At 35.4% G+C, this 18,602-nt stretch overlaps 1 protein-coding gene and 1 pseudogene across 1 annotated transcript; both read left to right on the top strand.

The window, feature by feature from the left end:
- Positions 1–1,826: 1,826 nt before the first annotated feature.
- On the top strand, positions 1,827–5,022 carry LOC110696468 (DNA replication complex GINS protein PSF3-like). Its single transcript, XM_021873757.1, has 7 exons — positions 1,827–2,013; positions 2,607–2,736; positions 2,843–2,914; positions 2,998–3,098; positions 3,303–3,395; positions 4,181–4,320; positions 4,409–5,022. The coding sequence occupies exons 2-7, from the start codon at positions 2,692–2,694 to the stop codon at positions 4,513–4,515; spliced, it is 558 nt and encodes a 185-aa protein (XP_021729449.1). The 5' UTR covers positions 1,827–2,013; positions 2,607–2,691; the 3' UTR covers positions 4,516–5,022.
- Positions 5,023–7,574: 2,552 nt separating this feature from the next.
- LOC110696466 lies at positions 7,575–16,127 on the top strand (annotated as a pseudogene).
- The last annotated feature ends 2,475 nt before the right edge of the window (positions 16,128–18,602 follow it).

The raw sequence follows: 18,602 nt of genomic DNA, 5'->3' as shown, positions 1-18,602 counted from the left end.
GGGTTGAACGGGTAGAGCCGCTGGTGTAGGGGTGGTGGTCGCTCGGTTTCATCGGTCAATGTGGGGGCAGTGGTGGTTTCTGGCTGGAGTTGGGTTGTCGGCGATAGGGTCGTGGTGGGGCTGGTGCTGGGTTAGAGTTTAGGTTTTTTAAACCAATCAATGTGTGATACGTGTGCTTGATGTTTGAGATTTTGTGGTGTTATACTTCAATTTTTGAGAAATTTGTGATGTTATTTTCTAATTTTTCCTATATTATAAATAAATGGAAAACCAAATTAGCCAATACGGAGTATTTCTGTATTTGCTATTTTCAATTGCTAATTTGATCATTAAAGTTTTATACAGTAACATTTATAAAATTGCCTTTTTTTAAAAAAAAAAAAATAAATAATGTTGTAGAGTCATGAATTTTATTACTTCGTATTAAAGTGAGGTAAAAGCTTTAATTTATAGATAACTAGTCATACATAACTTATATAAACCGATTTTTTCATCGTATATCACTGAGTTCTTTCGTAATTCACCATATACCACACAAAATTTTCTAATACACCAAATACCACTGAGTTAATGTATATTAACACAGAATGCCTTTTTTTTTGTAACTGTCGTTAGTCTGCCGTTAACGCCGTTAGTAATTAAAGTTAATTGTGCCACGTGGCTGTCACTTATTGCCTCTTATTAATAATATTAAATTAATTACTTAAATAAAGAATTAAAAAAAAAAACAAACAAACAAACCCACCACTCCCACCTCCGGTAGGCAGCGGCTCTGCCACCTCCGGCAACCCCTCCCCTTCCCCGTTTCCGTTTCCGGCACCCCTTACCTTCCCTGTCCCTGTCCCCGTCCCCGTTCCAGCAATCTCCTCCGCTTCTCAATCTCACCACCACCTTCACAACCACCACAACCCACCTCTTCTATCCATCGTCACCACTGTCAACCCATATCTCCAGAGAAATCAACAACTCTCTGAATCTCCTCCTCTTTCTCTCTCTCTTCTTCAATCAATTACAAACTCACTTGAAAATTTCAGAAGTTTTGTACATTCTTCAAATTCATTGTTGGTTGAATCAATTCAACAATCTTATCAAACCAACAAATCAAAACCCTAAAAAACAGAAAATTGAATTAAAAAAAATAAAAATAAAGAGTGCAAACTTGGAATGAGCAGAGGAAGTGGCGGCGTGGGGGTTTCGTGAGGAAACGGCGACATGGGTAGGGGTTTTGTGAGGAAGCGGCGAAGTGGGTGGGGTTTCGTGTGGAAGCCGGCGAAGGTGGTTAGAGAATTCTGCTATGGTAGTGGCTTGGGAATTGGGCTAAGGTGGTGGATGGGGAAATCGGGAGGGAAATTGCTAAGGTGGTGGCTGGGATTTCGGAAGGGAGAGGTGGCTGAAGTCGAAACCATCGCCGGCGATGGAAAGGGATGGTCGTCGCTAATCAGGAAGTGGACCAAGCGGTCAGTCGGGGTGGGGGTCGGGGCTGGGCTGGGGGCGGCAGTGATTTAGTTGGTGGTGTTTTAACGATTTTTTTATTTCTTAATAATTTTTCCAAAATTAATTAATTAAGTAAATAATATTAATAAGAATCAATTACAAGCTGTCACGTGGCACAATTAACGTTAATGACTAACTGAGTTAACGGAAAGGGCATGTTGTGACATTTACCAAAAACCGTATATAAAAATGTGGTATATAGTGAATTACAAAATAAGTTAGTGATATAGGGTGAAAAAACTGTATATAAAAATGAATTAATGTCAAGTATTGTCTCAGATACTCTAAATTTTTGTTAAACGTCAGGAGAAACTTGTATTTTCTCGTATTAATTAGATCTTTACAGTCACATACATGCAAAACTCATTAATTTCCTCCTCTGTGTTCACTTTTTATTTTCGTTTGAAATTTTAACTTGTTCGCTACCTTCCCTCTTTCTCTCCTCCACTGAAGAGTACACCGAATTCTCCATTGAAGCAGCTTCCGAGCTTTCTTTCCTCCATTGAAACAACTTCTCTGGTAACATTTTCTTTTTCTTTTTATTTATCATCGAATTCAAATTTCACAATTAGGGTTTTGTTTTACACTATCCTTGATTTAACTGTAATTATAATCAATTCAGGGTTCTTCCAAAGTGAAATATTGTATTATTGGTTAGAATTACTCAAGTTATTTAAGAATATAACAGCAATTTTATTGCTAGAATTTTGCTATGTGCATTTTACGTTGTTGTTCTTAAGCAAGAAGGATTTTTATGCGATTTGTTTAGCCTAATTTGATAATTGAGGCAATTTTAGTTGCTAATGTGCTGCACACTTTTGCTTATAAAGCTTTAATGTTAGTATGGAACTGTGAAAATGGACCATTTCTCCCTCGGCCAAAGCCGGCCGCCCCTCCTGCCGTGGCTCAGGGACAGGCCTGACTTTGCTCCGTCATGATGCATTAATAGCAATGTCATATGTGCAATATTGTATTTAATTTATATGCTCTCTTTCAAGTTTCAACAATCGTAGTTTTGATTAGGGAAACATATGTTGATTCACTTTGTTGTCATGTTGTGTATGTGTTAGATTCGAGTTTTCGATGTCTTATGTCTTTTTATTGATTTTCAGACGCGTAATACTGGGACTACAGCCAGACATACAACTTCTTTGCTGGAATATTTTTACTAACTAGTGGAATCTTGAGAACTTGTTTATGGCAAAATACTATGACATTGATGATATTCTTACAGAAGAGGAGGTAAATTGGATTACTCGTTTCTTAGCGTACAGATAATCAATCTCTAGTGATAAAGTAATCAATGCTAAGTCTCCTTATTGTTTTCTTTGTTTTGATTTTCTTGAAGTTCATTCCAGTGGTGTTCCAGAAGGCAGCAACTGGAGTAGGACTCCTTGACCCCAGTGCTGAAACCAACAATGTAAGATTTCTGAAGTTGTAAATTTAGATTAAAGGAATGAAATTACGTTCCTTTCTGACTGTTTGCCCTGGATATATTTCCAGATTGAACAGGGAGCAAAAGTGGAATTGCCTTTTTGGCTTGCTCATGAGTTACATTCGAGACTAGCAGTGGTTATGAACATTCCACCCTGCTTCAATCAAATGTAAATGAAATTTGCATTATTACATTATTGAGTTAATAAGTGCTGCATTGTCTCGTCATCTATAGACATTTTGTGCTATTGCTTTATCAAGTTAACTAGTGCTTGGTATTAATATTTTGCATGACTTACCTGTAGATTGTACTATTGCTGTTCATGCAATTAAATCTAATTTAGATCTTGTTACCTGTTTCCTTCTTATTTCAGGACAAGGAAGGAAATTCAGGCTGATCCTGGATCTGTTGATCTTCGAAATCGATGTCAATATTTTTATGAATTAGGATGCAAGATAGCACCTATGTAAGCTCTCCATCCTTTTGTTTGCAGTTGTATATGATTTGTAAAATATTGCACATCTGTATGTACTTAACTACTTACTAATAGTATCCCTGTGATGTAATTCCTGCAATTTGGTCAAAGCTGCCTTAAGAGAATAACTTTGCTTCATGCGTTATAGGGAATAAGCTGCCTCACCTCATTATTTTTGGCCTGTATGTGGTTTCAAATAGCTTTGTAGAGTTTGTACATAGACAACATAGTACAAATCCTTTGCTCACTTGCTTCTAGGAAAATATATGGCAAAAAAGCCCAAACGAGCATTCATGAACCGCTCTGAGGATTGGCTATAAGATCCCCGAAGGATCATGATATTGTATTGTTTCTGTTTGCCGTCAAGAGTCAACATTTTGTCAGGTTATAATTTACATCTAGGTTTGAGAAAAGTCATAAGCATCAAGGTTAACTTGATTATGGGTTGACTATTGGCATTAAACACTAAGTATTTTGATTGTTCAGCATGATTAGGCCTTGTTTGGTATAGTGAGATTTAATATCTGCTGTCGGCTGTCCTTAGAAAAAAAAATTTGGCTAATTGCCTAATTGGGTCTTTTTCTTTTACTGATGCTTATGATGGATAAATTTGATTGTCTTTTCACTCATTATCCACCTTATTCTCTTTTATCTCAGCCTAAGCCTTTCTTTTATGGTGAGATTGATTGTATTTTCTACAAAATTTATCGTTCAAACTGCTTAAGTGACATGCAAGTTTTGGCAGAAATCTTACTGATTGATTTAACAATGATTAGGGTTGGTGATAGAACTATTGGGTCCTTCCTCTTGTACGCATTTAAGAACAGGTATAAGGAAGTGCTCAGCAAGGCCCATACTGCAACTTATGTTGCTGCATCAAAGCCCCTAACTCTACTAACTAAAGAAGAAACTCATTGTAAGCTTTTTATCTTCATCACTAGATACAGCTTGTGCACCCCGAGCAATCATCTGTGTACTGAACTTGTTTCTCTGTGTTTGCATAGTGTGTGATGCAGCTCAGTCCTCGATGACCGCCTTCAAGAAGTGGAGAATGGGAGGCTCTCGATTCGAAATGCCTTCTGTTCTTGGGAAGAGAAAGCCTTCTGAATAGTTTGTTGTTTCTAGCCATTGGTTTCCAGTTCTCATTTGATTCCAAGGGGGGAATAGTAGCTCCTATATCTAAGAAGATGAATCTCATCTAGTGTTGCCATTTCCCTCATTTATCCTTGAGATGAATGGATGTTGTGCTTCATTCAGGACAATGCTAGCGACAAATAAACGTGTTTTCCATGTGCTGTATTCTGTGTAGCTTAAAGAGAAGAAAGCCCTGGAAGAACCATATAACTGCCAGAAGGGATTCAATCTCAGACCTTGTGGACAGGCCTGTAGTCTAACTGAGCTATTCCTATTTCTTGAGTAATTTATCTATATATATATTGTATTTTTTTATTTTTTATTTTGTGCCCTTTCTTTGCTATAAAGTTACAATTTGTTACAAATTGTTCATGCACATTGTACATCTTTTAGCTGTAGAATTTATTCTTGTATTGCTCTCTTCCATTATGGAGTCTACTTATTCATGTTAGTAATAGTAGAATTTAGCAATGTGATTAGCCTACTCATTTCTCATGTTTTCTTTTATACTAGCTTAACTGAAGATCATATTATATGAATCCATCCGATCCTTTTTGTTCTCCTCCTTTGGAAGCTGTTTGTGAAGCAAAATAAGTCAGTGGGAAAGAACAAAAATGATCGAAAGGAGTAGTACATTAAAAATCTCCTCTTGTTGGATACTTTTCATTACTTGGACCATTACTCTAATCGTAATTTTACACTAACATATAATAACAAAAAATCATGATTTATATCTGGAAAACAGACTTTGAGATGAAACAAACAAGTCTCCACTCCACTATATTTTTTCTTGAAGTTAAATTGCAAAATAAAATCAAAGTAACTTAAGTTAATAGTAAATAGTGGTGAAAGTCTAAACGTGTGAACAAAAATAGAACGGTGGAAGTATGTACCATCACAACTCATAAGTCTTGAAAGAAGGATCAAATCTTCTCGTATATGTTACATCTTAAACAAAAACAATTGTATATTTCTTTCATTCTAGAATAACTGACACATTTAAATTTGACACACTTTTTTAAATATTTTTTAAAAAAAAAAAAAAAAAAACATATTATAAAGAGAAGGGGCTTAACCAGAAGAGGTTAGACCCAAAAATGCAATCTTTGCCATTAATTTAAAGCTTCACTTTATAAGAAAAGCCTAAGTATGAGAGATTAGCAGACTACTTTTTAAAACAAGGAGAAAAGGACCGTTTGCCTCGAATCTCCATAGCAAAAGAAAAAGAATCAAACGGTGGGGAACCATCTAACACACTCATGTCTCTCTATCTTCAAAGTCGTAGACTTAAATTACCATTATATACATTCTCCGACTTTTAGATGCAACCACCTTCTAACTACGAGTGTATTAAAATTAGATGTGGCTATTTTACCCCAAATGACACTGAGCACTTTAATAATTCACCAAATGCCATCAAGGTTTTCAAATTCACCAAATGCCATCGAGTTTTTAAAAAATTCACCAAATGCCATCGAGTTTTTAAAAAATTCACCAAGTGCCATTAATAACTAACGGTCGTTAACTCCGTTAGTCATTAGGGTTTAATCATGACACATGTCATGATATGATTGGTTCAATTTAAAAAAAATCTTAAAAAAAAGAAAAAATAATTTTTTTTTTTTTAAAATTCCTAACCCTAACCCAACCCCACCACCAACACTGCCGCTGCCGGCAGCCCAACCCTAGTCGCCGGTACTCCCTGCCCCATCTTCACCTTCGAAACCAGCCCAACCACCACCCCTAAAACCAGCGACTTAGCGCCTTCTGCTTTTTCCCCTCACGAAAAAAACACCTAGCGTTTTCCGACCACCGCGCAAAACCACCCCTCTTATCCTCCACCCTTGAAACGACGAAATCGGCAATAGAAATCGACCATTCTGGATTTCCATGGTTGATTTCGGTCGTTTGAGGGTGAAGGGTTTCCATGGTCGGGTTTTATTCTGGGTTTCCATGGTCGGTTACGGTGGCTACCGTGATGCGTCGTGTTGGTGCGTTAGGTGGTTGCGGGGGCTTGGGTGGGGATCAGGGCGGGGGTCGTCCCTGTGGGTCATCATCTAGGTGCTCGAGTCGGGCAGGCGGAGTTTTGGGCATTGCGTGAGACGGTTGGGGTGGCTGGAGAGGTTTTTCGGGAGGAGGAAAGGGGGATTAAGTGGAGTCGGCTGTTTTGGCGGGATCAAGGGGTTCCAGAGGGAGGTCAGGGGGTTCCGGCAGTTGGCTTTGGCAGGTGGTTACAGTGGTGGGGCTGGGTTGGGTTAGTATTTAGAGTTTTTTTTTTTAATTTTTAATTTTATTTTTATTTATCTTTTTTTTTAAAACAGATAGTTGACTGACACGTGTCCACATGTGTCATGATTAAACCCTAATGACTAACGAAGTCAACGACCATCAGTCATTAATGACACTTGGTGAATTTTTTTAAAATTCGGTGGCATTTGATGAATTTTGAAAACCTTGATGACATTTGGTGAATATTAACGTGCTCAGTGACATTTGGTGAAATAGCCGAAATTAGATGCATCATTTCGAAAGTTAAAAATTTCTTTATGGCTGTTGTAATGAGGAAGTCCTAATATATTACCGTTACACCCAAATAAAATTGTATAACACCAAGTCTTAATAATAAGTTTGCTGAGATACACACAAATAAAATTGTATAACACCAAGTCTTAATAATAAGTTTGCTGAGATACTTTTTTAAGTACTACTAAGAGTGTCTTTTATATAATACTACTAAGAATGTTCAATAGTAATACTCTCAAAATTCTCTTTATCCTTATCATAGTCTAATATTACATGAATCCTTTTTTTGTTTTTCTTTATTTCTCTTATTTTTAAAAATTATAAAAAGGAGTTCGTGTTTTTGCAAAAACGAAATTATGCATCTAAAAAAACGGAGGAAGTAATTCAAACACTCCTTATCTCACGTGTCACATAACGGGCCCCAGTCTACCCCTATCATCCTTAACGGAGGTGTGCCAGTCAGTCAGAGAGTAGCGGGAACCCGTTTTGACTGTCTTCGGGCAGCGGTCAGCTTCTTTTTTTCCCGTTTCGGGCAGCCCTCCAGCCTACCTGCACGCCTTCACTCATTCCTCTCACTCCCCTTTTTCTCTCTCCTCCTTTCTAGAGAGAGAAGCTTAAACTAACCTTTTCTTACATTGTTTGTTTCTTAGATAGAGTTTTTTAGAGAGAGAAAGTAGGAAAAGGTGTACAGTGTAAAAGGTCTTGGAATGTGAGATTATTACATAGAGAGAGAAAAAAAAGTTGAAATTTTTGCTCAAAGGAAGGGAAAGTAGTTTGTTTGCTCTTAAACTATGGAATGTTGCTTTTAATGGGTTTTGTTTGATTTTTGAGATCAAGTTTTTGTTTGATTTTTCTGGGGTTTTTTGAAATTTTTAATTTGGTTGACAATGGTGGAATTGGGGGATTGTTCTTCATTTGGGGTTTTAGGGTTTTTTTAAGTTTGATTTTTTATGTATTGAGAATGTTGGGTTTTTGGATCTGAGCTGAGGTGAATTCTGAAGTTGTACAAGAATCATGTGGGTGGAGGTGTTAGCTTCTCTTTTGTATATTTTGCTCGCATTCAAATTCACTTCTGCTAATGTGGAAGGTATTTTGTTCTTTTATTTTTGTTTTATTTGCAGCTGAATTTTTCTGGGTTATGTTAAAATCTGTCGAATTTGATAAATTATGTTTCTAATTTTATGGATTTTGTGTAATTTTTTGGTTTTGTATGCTTTTTTATGTTGATTTTTGAATAATGTGGAATGTCGCATATAAGAATATGTGTTTGCTTAGTTAGGGAAATTTAGTTTGAATGTCCTTAAATCAATTTATGGCCCTTTATTCTACTCCCGTGTTGACCTTTCTTCTTGGGTGTGACGGGCGTGAGTACTGGTATGTTGTTGACTGATTGTGTTTCTGGGGCTATTGGAGAATTAAGAGATCCTTTTGACTTTAGGAGAGTGTGTTATACATCATTGTGAGTTCTATATAGGCATATATAATTGTTTCTAGTTGTTTGTTGTTAATGTGATTTAGGGGGTTTTGCATTCTCTCTGTTCATATCTTTGTCAACATCCATCAAAGATCATTGAAATAAAGTGGCAATTTCAAAAGGGAAGGTTGTGGCTTGTGAGCAGTGGGGCTGGGGTTCACTTGATTAACATTGAGTTCAATGATCTATTGATTTGTCATGTCATCATGAAATGGACTTGTAACCATCATTTGTTTACTCCTCTCTTCATCAGCTATATCAATGCCCATTTTGATTGCTATATATGTCACTTAACTGACTTTTATATGTTTGTTGCTCTTATTGATTGTGCTTTTGTAGTATATTTTTCTGGCTCTTTAGGTGCAATTCTAACATCATACAAATAACTGAAATTGTATGCTTATTTTGAACTGTCTCAATTAACTGAACAGGGGATGCCCTTCATAGTTTGAGAAACAACCTAGATGACCCTTTCAATGTATTGCAAAGCTGGGATCCCACCCTTGTAAATCCCTGTACATGGTTCCATGTCACTTGTAACCCAGATAACAGTGTTATAAGAGTGTAAGTATCCACCTTACATGGTTGTGCCTTGGTATAATTCACGCTTCCATCCTAGAGTTTGCAAATTAAAATTTATTATCTTACATCATTTTCTCTTCTGCGTTTTCTCAGAGATCTAGGAAATGCTGCATTGTCAGGTCAACTGGTTCCAGCTCTTGGCTCACTTAAAAATCTTCAGTACTTGTAAGTCATAACTTGTAACTTAGGCAGAAGCTTTCTTCTTTATATTATATATTGGAGTTTTGGTCGGCTGATATTAGTTATGTAAAATATACCATGATAGTTGCATGACCTTTATTTAGTCTGGAATTACTCATACATATTATGATGACATCAACTGTGATTAAGATTGGCATTCTTTGGAACGTTTTCTCATGGAATTGTAAATAGAGCCTAACTTTGAATGCCAAACTGCCAGGAACTGGGTTACACCATCACGTTGAAGTTGGAAAACATAGCCAGAACTTTAACAAAAAAAAAAATGTGTATAAAGAGATTTTAATCTTGTCATCCATGCTTGGTTGTGTTGGCCTCACACTAGGTTTATGAGTGGTGTTTGGAGGTATCATCCAAATATGTGAACTGTTGTAACAATTTACTGTAAATCAGGAAATTGGGTATGGCACTGGTTCAAATTTTCAGCTTGGATGGGTTTATATTTTTTACGGGCAACTAAAGGACTTGTTATGGACTTATGGACTTCTGCGCTAGATGAGCTGGATGGGCATAGTGTTAAAGGGTGACCCACAAACTAAAGAGTGGCTGACCACAAACATAGAAGCTTTGATGGGGTTGGGGGGAAGAATTAGAAATTCTGCGACCACGATTCTGTTGGTATTGTCTTTCCACTGGAGCTCAAGCTCAAAGGATCTATAAAATAGTCAGCTCTCCTATGTAATGTCAATGTTTTAATAGGCATTGTCTATATCTGGGTTGAAAGAGAACCTTGATACAAAAGCTAGAGGTGTGGGTGAATTCACAAAAAAGGCTTAAAATATATAACCTCATTTATTGTGTAGCCATTATAAGTTTTTAAAGTACACTTTTTACATGTGTATGCATCATTAGTTTTTCAAATTTTAGAGTATTAAAATGTTTGTAATGATCATAGAAGTTATTCCCAAGCCTGACTCGCATGTTATTAGTTTAAAAGAACCTCTCTATTGCTCTATAGTGAAGTGAACCCCCAAAATAAGTCAACCATTGATGGCCATGAGTCTGCTCATTCAGGTGCACATTCACAAGGTTGGAGATAGATTAAGTAGCTATTTGGCATAGCTATTATGTGTTTTTGGTAGGGGTGTCCATAATTCGGATAAAAACCGAAATCCAATCCAATCCAAACCGAATTATCAATTCGGATCGGATTGAGATTTTTTGGAAATTCGGATTTTCGGATTGGATCGGATCGACCCTAATTGGATCCAATCCAAACCGAAAACCGAATTGTAAAATTAAGCTTGTATAAATATGGATTTCTGTATATTTTGAAGTTTAGCTCAAATACTTAATACTACATAAAATAAATTAGAGAGACTTTGTATTAATTAATTGATGACTTGACGTTGAACTATGTATTTTAATCATGATTTTGAAGACTTTTATGTATAGTAAAGCTTTATTTTTATAATTGTATTAGGCGCTAAAAAAATAATGTATTATAATTTGGATTTTTGGATCGGATCCAAATAACCGAATTTTAATTTAGATTGGATCGGATTGGATCAAGAGAGAAATTCGGATCGGATCGGATTGGAAAATTGAAAACTGAATTATATTTCGGATTGGATCGGATTTGGACTAAATCCAAACCGAAAACCGAACGGACACCCCTAGTTTTTGGTGTAAATATGATAGTCACAAAAGAAACTCTCCAATCCTTGATGAATAGATAAGTGAAGTGCAAGTGTCCCAAATTTAGCGTAAATGCAAGACTGGTGAAGGACAATATAATGAAGAGGGGAAAAGATCAAAGTCTAAACATATTAACCTGTATAGGCGTATCCAAGGTTATAGTGTCTACCAAGATTTGAACCATTCAATTGCAATGTACAATGGCTGATCATCTAAGCTATGCTATTCTTGTGTTTGTTTAATCAAACTAACCATTATTATCCTATATTTGAAAGGTAAATTTTATTTTTAACAAATAATTAGAATAACAAAATTTGAAACATTGATTCACAAATGCACTAATACTCCATCATTGTTATCCATTAAATTAAGTCTCATATTACAATGATCTGGGGCATCTGGGCCCTTGAGTAGTCTTGTGAGCTAAATGCCAAAATTATACTGTGTAGTGGAAGGTAGCATGGCTTGCTTAAACAAAGTTGGGATAAAGCCTTCACTAAAAATGCATGGGAGCCTATATGTCGGGATTCTAATTATGTTTTATAACATTGCATAGGTTCAAGGATTAGGAACATTATGAATGAATGATCTCTCTCTCTCTCTCTCTCTCTCTCTCTCTCTCATTTCAAAGGGTACAGTTGCATACATCTTGTCATCTTTGAGCCTGGTTTGATGGGAAATCAACTGAATAATTATTGCTTTTGCGCTTATAATATGAATCAAGCACACATTTAATTGTTTTTTGGTTCATTGGAATGTAACTTTTGTCATTTTCTTGATCCTCTTTTTTTGTTATGAAATTATATGAACTTATTCTAGTATGTTTTTATTCTTAGGGAACTGTACAGTAACAATATCAGTGGGCCAATACCTAGTGAGCTAGGCAATCTGACAAATTTGGTCAGTTTGGATCTCTATTTGAACAGTTTCAGCGGTCCAATTCCCGAGTCTTTGGGCAGGCTATCAAAGTTGCGCTTTCTGTATGTATACCAATCCCTTGCCTGACTTTATTTTGTACAAGTAGATTATACCTTCTTTGCCTTTGACAGTTGTATTGATATGTACAGTGTTGAATTTATGCATGGCCTTATGTGGTCTTATACCCATATGTTATCTGTCTGCTAGTTGATTTGGCTTTCGCGGTTGCTCTTGCAGTCTTGCGTAATTTATTATGGCTGGTGATGAATTATTGACTGAGTGTAGAAAATGTGCTTCTCTTAATGCTAGAGACTTGTCATGGTTTTAATATGATTTAACATTTTAACAAAGGTTGTTCATAATGGTAAGTGTGATGACAATAACCTTATTTTATGAGACCATCAGCAGTACGAGGTCTCATTAATGGTTCTCTGATCTTGTTTGGGTGTCTATTCTTACCATTTTCTTCCCCCTCTCTATATTTACTAGCTTTTCTTGCTTGATTTGATGATATAAGGTTCTATTTTGCACTAGTTGCATTTGGGAGTCAAATTCTTTGCCTTTCAAATAATCTTCACATCTCCTTGTTATAGCAAACTTGAGGTTTGGAAATTGGATGGTTAAAACTCTTGAATGGGTAGTGAGAGAAGAGGGGGCAAGATAGAATGTGATGGGCCATACGATCTAATCTTTGTTGACTCTTAGGATCTCCTATTGGGGGCATCTTATATCTGAAGGAGACCTTTTAGTGGTTCTATCAGTTATAGTTGTGGAGGGATTAGAGACAAGTGAGGTTGGTGTGCTAATTTACTGGCTTTCTTTTCAGTTTCTTTGCCAGAAGTATAAAATATAAACCCAAAAAATTACTCCTTATCTCCTTCCATAATGACCTTTCCATTTTGTACTTTCAGATTGATTGAGACAATTATCATTTGTTATTTTATGCATTGAATGTTCTGCTTTTGTCAAAGCAATTCCAAATACTTTTGTAGTTATTTTCCTTGTTTCTTCTTATGTGTGGAAGTTCAATGGGGACAAACATACTGTAAGGTTATTAAGGGTCTTTTGATTTACTTATGTTGTGCTTGATGAATATACCCTTTTCCCTTATTTAAGGGTAGTTATTGATCTCTTCCATTATATTGATGTGAGTGAAATGCAAGCCAAGTTGTAGTAGTTGGAGGGATTTTTTATTTTTTATTTCAAGGTTGTAAAGTGATAGGAAAGCAGCGGAAAAGAGCCAAAACAAGGACTGAACATATGTCTGATGATTTTTTAACATTTGAGCTGTACAGTTATTTTCTGCATAATTTCAATAAAACTCTTCTAGGATACTCCATGTGTGTTTATTTTTTGACATGAAAAGAATGTAAATGACTCAGGACAGTGGACATTACTTGACTCAATTTTGCTTCCAAGAGTGTTGCTAGTGCTTTTAGATTTTGTACTTTGGATAATTAGATCTGTTAAATTGGAGTGCATCTCAGTTGATTGAAGAACTATAAGGTCCTAACATTTTTTTAAAATTTTGAAATTTCTGTGCAAGGATAGTCGGCTAAACAACAATAGTCTGACAGGCCCCATTCCTATGTCCTTGACAAATATCACCTCGTTGCAGGTCTTGTAAGTTTCTTTGTACTTTCTCTTAGTTGGTCTAGTCTTATTGTCCCTGTTACTCAGTTTTTATGAATTTTTGAGACATGGAATCCTTTCTTTGATCAGGGATCTATCAAACAACCGTCTTTCGGGAGCTGTTCCAGACAATGGTTCCTTTTCCTTGTTTACGCCAATAAGGTCTGTTTGGATGTGAATTTACTTGGAGTAGACATCAATATTGTTGGACTTCTGATATTTTCTTTTTGTAATTGCAGTTTTGCTAATAACTTAAATCTATGTGGTCCTGTCACTGGGAGGCCATGTCCTGGATCTCCGCCTTTTTCACCACCGCCTCCTTTCATACCACCACCACCAATTAATAATCAAGGCAGGTTCTTGCTCTGAATCAGAAACCAATTAGTTATGGGTTTCCATTTATCGTTTGATAGACATCACTTCTACCTTGGTTGTTTGAATGAGCTTATGCATCTTGATAGTACTCTGTGGGTATATCATTTACGTTGTATTAACTGTAGTCTTAGCTCATAGGAAGGCTGCTACTTGCTGTGTTTTAGTTTGTGAATCGAATTCTTCTTTAGTGCTAATGCATTGGAACTCAGTTGTAGCTGATGTGATTCATCTACTTGCCCACACTTTCACTTATTGGATACCCAGCTGAGTTTGTTATGATGTACTATGCCCTTATTGATTCTTCATCATTTGGATATTTAGGTGGTGTCAGTGCCACGGGAGCAATTGCTGGTGGAGTGGCTGCTGGTGCTGCTTTACTGTTTGCTGCCCCTGCAATATTATTTGCCTGGTGGCGGCGTAGGAAGCCTCAAGAGTATTTCTTTGATGTCCCTGGTAAGTCCTCAAAGTTTTCAACCTTTTGTTTAGGCTCAAATTAAAAGTTGCCATCACTTACCATAAATATACTTATTGCTTCCATTCTGCAGCTGAGGAGGATCCGGAAGTACATCTGGGGCAGCTCAAAAGATTCTCTTTACGAGAACTGCAGGTTGCTACTGATAGTTTTAGCAACAAAAACATACTTGGTAGAGGAGGATTTGGTAAGGTGTATAAAGGACGCCTTGCTGATGGATCATTGGTTGCTGTAAAACGTTTGAAGGAAGAACGTACTCCTGGTGGTGAGCTGCAATTTCAAACAGAAGTGGAAATGATCAGCATGGCTGTGCATCGAAACTTGCTCCGGTTGCGTGGATTTTGTATGACACCAACAGAACGGCTGCTTGTTTACCCCTACATGGCTAACGGGAGTGTTGCCTCCTGTTTACGAGGTAATGCAATCTGGTGTGCTGTTGCTCTTTCAATAATATGTTCATTTCGATTGGGAATCAGTCAATAACTCAATAACCTTTCCTTTGGGGGGTAGGGTGGGAATGTGGTAGTGAGATATAAATCATATCTCTGACTGGTAGTTTATTTTTGTTTGAGGTTATATCTGACCTTATTACTGACATTAACATTGTTTCTTGTCAGAACGTCCACCAAATGAACCGCCACTGGATTGGCCTACACGCAAACGAATTGCATTAGGATCTGCTAGAGGACTTTCCTATTTGCATGACCATTGTGACCCAAAGATCATTCATCGAGATGTAAAAGCTGCCAATATATTATTGGATGAGGAGTTTGAAGCTGTTGTTGGTGACTTTGGTCTGGCTAAGCTGATGGACTACAAGGACACTCACGTGACTACAGCTGTACGTGGGACCATAGGACATATAGCTCCTGAATACCTGTCTACTGGAAAATCTTCAGAAAAAAACTGATGTTTTTGGTTATGGTATAATGCTTCTTGAGTTAATCACTGGACAGAGGGCTTTCGATCTTGCTCGACTTGCGAATGATGATGATGTCATGTTACTCGATTGGGTATGCCACTTGAAACTTTTGGTAGATTGTTAGTGGAATTTGACTACATAACTTTAGCAACATTTTTTTTTTCTCCAAGTTTTTATGCACTCATTAATCTGGCTGTTTCATCAACTAATGACGCCACAGGTTAAAGGACTTCTCAAAGAAAAGAAATTAGAAATGCTTGTTGATCCTGACCTTCAAAATAATTACATTGAGGCAGAAGTGGAGCAGCTTATTCAAGTTGCACTTCTCTGCACGCAAGGCAACCCTTTGGAACGACCCAAAATGTCAGAGGTAGTAAGGATGCTTGAAGGTGATGGCTTGGCCGAGAGGTGGGATGAATGGCAGAAGGTGGAAGTTCTTCGGCAAGAGGTGGATTTAGCTCCTCACTCTAACTCAGATTGGATCGTCGATTCAACTGACAATCTGCATGCAGTTGAGTTATCTGGTCCTAGATGAATGTCACTCCCAAGTGACAGAATAAAAAAGAAATTAATTTAATTAACTCCTTTTTTTTCATTATTATTATTATTATTATTATTATTATTATTATTATTATTATTTTTGTTTTTCTCATTTTTCATCTTTAGGCGTGTTCTTGTAACTGGGAAGTCGTCCCGAGTGCCTTTTTTTTGGGCTACATATTAATTTGTGTATATGGACATGGACCTGTTTTGGAGGGGCAATTTCTCAGGAAATTGCATATTGTTTATGGGACTATTTTGTGACCATCTGACAAGTGATCAATTAAATGTAGATTCAGCAACTTTTGTTATAAATTTCTTGCAAAGATACAAAACTTCAGGTGGTAACATAATCTTGCCATTCATACAGCTAATACATGTAAACACTTCTGACTCGAGAGAAGACTATCCTAACTTGAATCTTTATATTAAGAGATAAAATGAATGCGGGTATGTGGACATATAAGGGGAAAGTTTTTGGTTTTGATAGTTTGTAGGTTGCAAAAGGGTTCTAACTTCTAAATAGTATGTTGTGCAAGAATTTGAATACCTAAGTTGAATGGTTTTTTTATTTTATTTTACTTTATTTATTTATTTTGACAAAATTACTTGAAGATACTTGAGTTGTCTTTAAGCTCTTCCTAGTGAGATTATACTCTGATAATAATAATAATAATAAATGTGGAGATAAAGTTAATATGTTGAGTCTTTACTGTTTTCAAAATTCTTTGTATTTTGCCTTTGGCACTAGCAACCTAATGGAATAAATTCCTTGCATCATGCCTTTTGCACGGTGTTTTAGGATTTGTTCTTATACGTAGTATTTCAAAAAGTATACTCCGTAATAAGCTGATATAGAGTAATACGAAAATATATATTGAGACTGAATCTATGAAGAATTTTATGTGACCGCTTCTTGCAGATATTATTGTGTTAATCATCAAAAATAGTATGCTAATATCGAAACATGAAAAATGTAGGAACAAAAAAAATGCGCTTATTTTTTCTAGAATTAAACCATGCTAGACCAAATTTTTTTAATTCCATTAGATTATTATTAAATTCTTTTATATGGATTACTAAATATTAAGAAATTGTTACTCAGTATTATTTGCAAATTTTGCTACGGAGTATAAAAAACTCTTACAAGATCTCACTTAAAAACAATTTTTTTTTTTATATTTGTACATTAACGGAAAAAAACAGTCAAAATTATCAAATTAGTATGTTGGGTCATATATGTCCAAACCAAAAAAAAAATATTTAGATCAAATTAATTCGTACCTTAAAAATAGACAATCACCTTATTTCAGACAAAGAAAATAAACTTTGTTATTTCATTTTCATGGGAATAATAAATAGCTTATATAAAACAATTTTGCATTTTTGGTGTGTATGGAAATCTCCTTGTCTATTTGTCTTATCTAGTTCGGAAGAAGATGAGTTTTGGAATTTAACAACTTTACAATAAAAAACCATAAGTATATTATATCATAAATGTAACATGTTAATCTGGAAATGACTTGTTGCAGAAACTCCTAACTTTGACACACATTTATGCACTTGGACTCACGAATGGAATAATTGAATAAATTATCTTCTTAACTCTTACTATAAAGTTTATAATATGGTTATATTTATATATAGTTGATAGGAGTTGGTTGCAAAAAGACAAGGTATAAACCTCCATGCAGTTAAATGTCATCAAACATCCAATTTCTTCCTTTGATATTATCTGTTTACAAATGTATACCTCCTCCGTTTATTATACTTGCAACACAACCTTTAAACACACAATTCTATGCCTATGCAGCAATTAGTAAGAGTAAACAAACGATTTTTTCAATATTATTTTAACACTTGGATTAGAGAAGGGTTAGGTACCATGTGTAAAAATTATTTTGATTAATCTTGACCTCAAAGTGCATGCCACAAGGTGACAAGGTTGTGTTACAAGTATTTAAAAACGGAGGAAATATTGAACTTGATCATGACCCATATTATATTGTTTGGTGTAAATTATTTATGAAAATTGATTATATATTAATGCAATTGTATAGCTATACGTTATTCCGAGACTTTTTCAATGATACCGGATATCCCATCTATCTCAAATAAAAATTCATAACATCAATATATCGTGTCCTTAATATATTTATGTTTTTCATTTATTCACTTTTGATCGACCAAACTTCACAATCCTCTTTTTGTGTTACTTTTAATCAACCAAATTTTAATATGAGTATATTTAATATTCACCTATAAACAAATAAACACCAGTACACCACTATCTTATTTTTATCAACCTTCAATTCATAAAAATTTATGCAAATAAAAATTTAATTCTGGGAAGTAATTACTTTAAACTTATATAAAATTGTGCATAGTTCATATTTTTAAAAAAATAAATACATAGTAGATAGTATTGTAGTGTTTTAACTTTTGTTTCTTGAAAAGTTATTTTTGACATTTCTAAACCAGTAAATTGTTTATGAGTTTAGGTAAAAGGAGGTTTGAGTCAAAGAGTCAACCTGATCTAGGAAAAAGAAAATTAAAATGTTAAATAATATACGCAAAGTTCATTGAGATTTGGTACATCAATTTGTTATACAAGTAATTATTTTATTACTTGGAATGAACTTAAGAGTATGTGGTATATATATAGCTATTGGTTTTACCGTTTACAATTATTATACTCTCTCTGTCCAAAAATAAAATAAGTGCTTCCATATATTTTTGTTTGAAGACTTAATGTAGATAATGAAATATCCTATCTTTTTAAAAAAAATG

This window comes from Chenopodium quinoa, unplaced genomic scaffold (assembly GCF_001683475.1).
Source record: "Chenopodium quinoa cultivar QQ74 unplaced genomic scaffold, ASM168347v1, whole genome shotgun sequence".
Taxonomy (NCBI): Eukaryota; Viridiplantae; Streptophyta; class Magnoliopsida; order Caryophyllales; family Amaranthaceae; genus Chenopodium; species Chenopodium quinoa.
The sequence above is the reverse complement of the archived record's forward strand: the minus strand, read 5'-3'. Positions and strand labels throughout refer to the sequence as shown.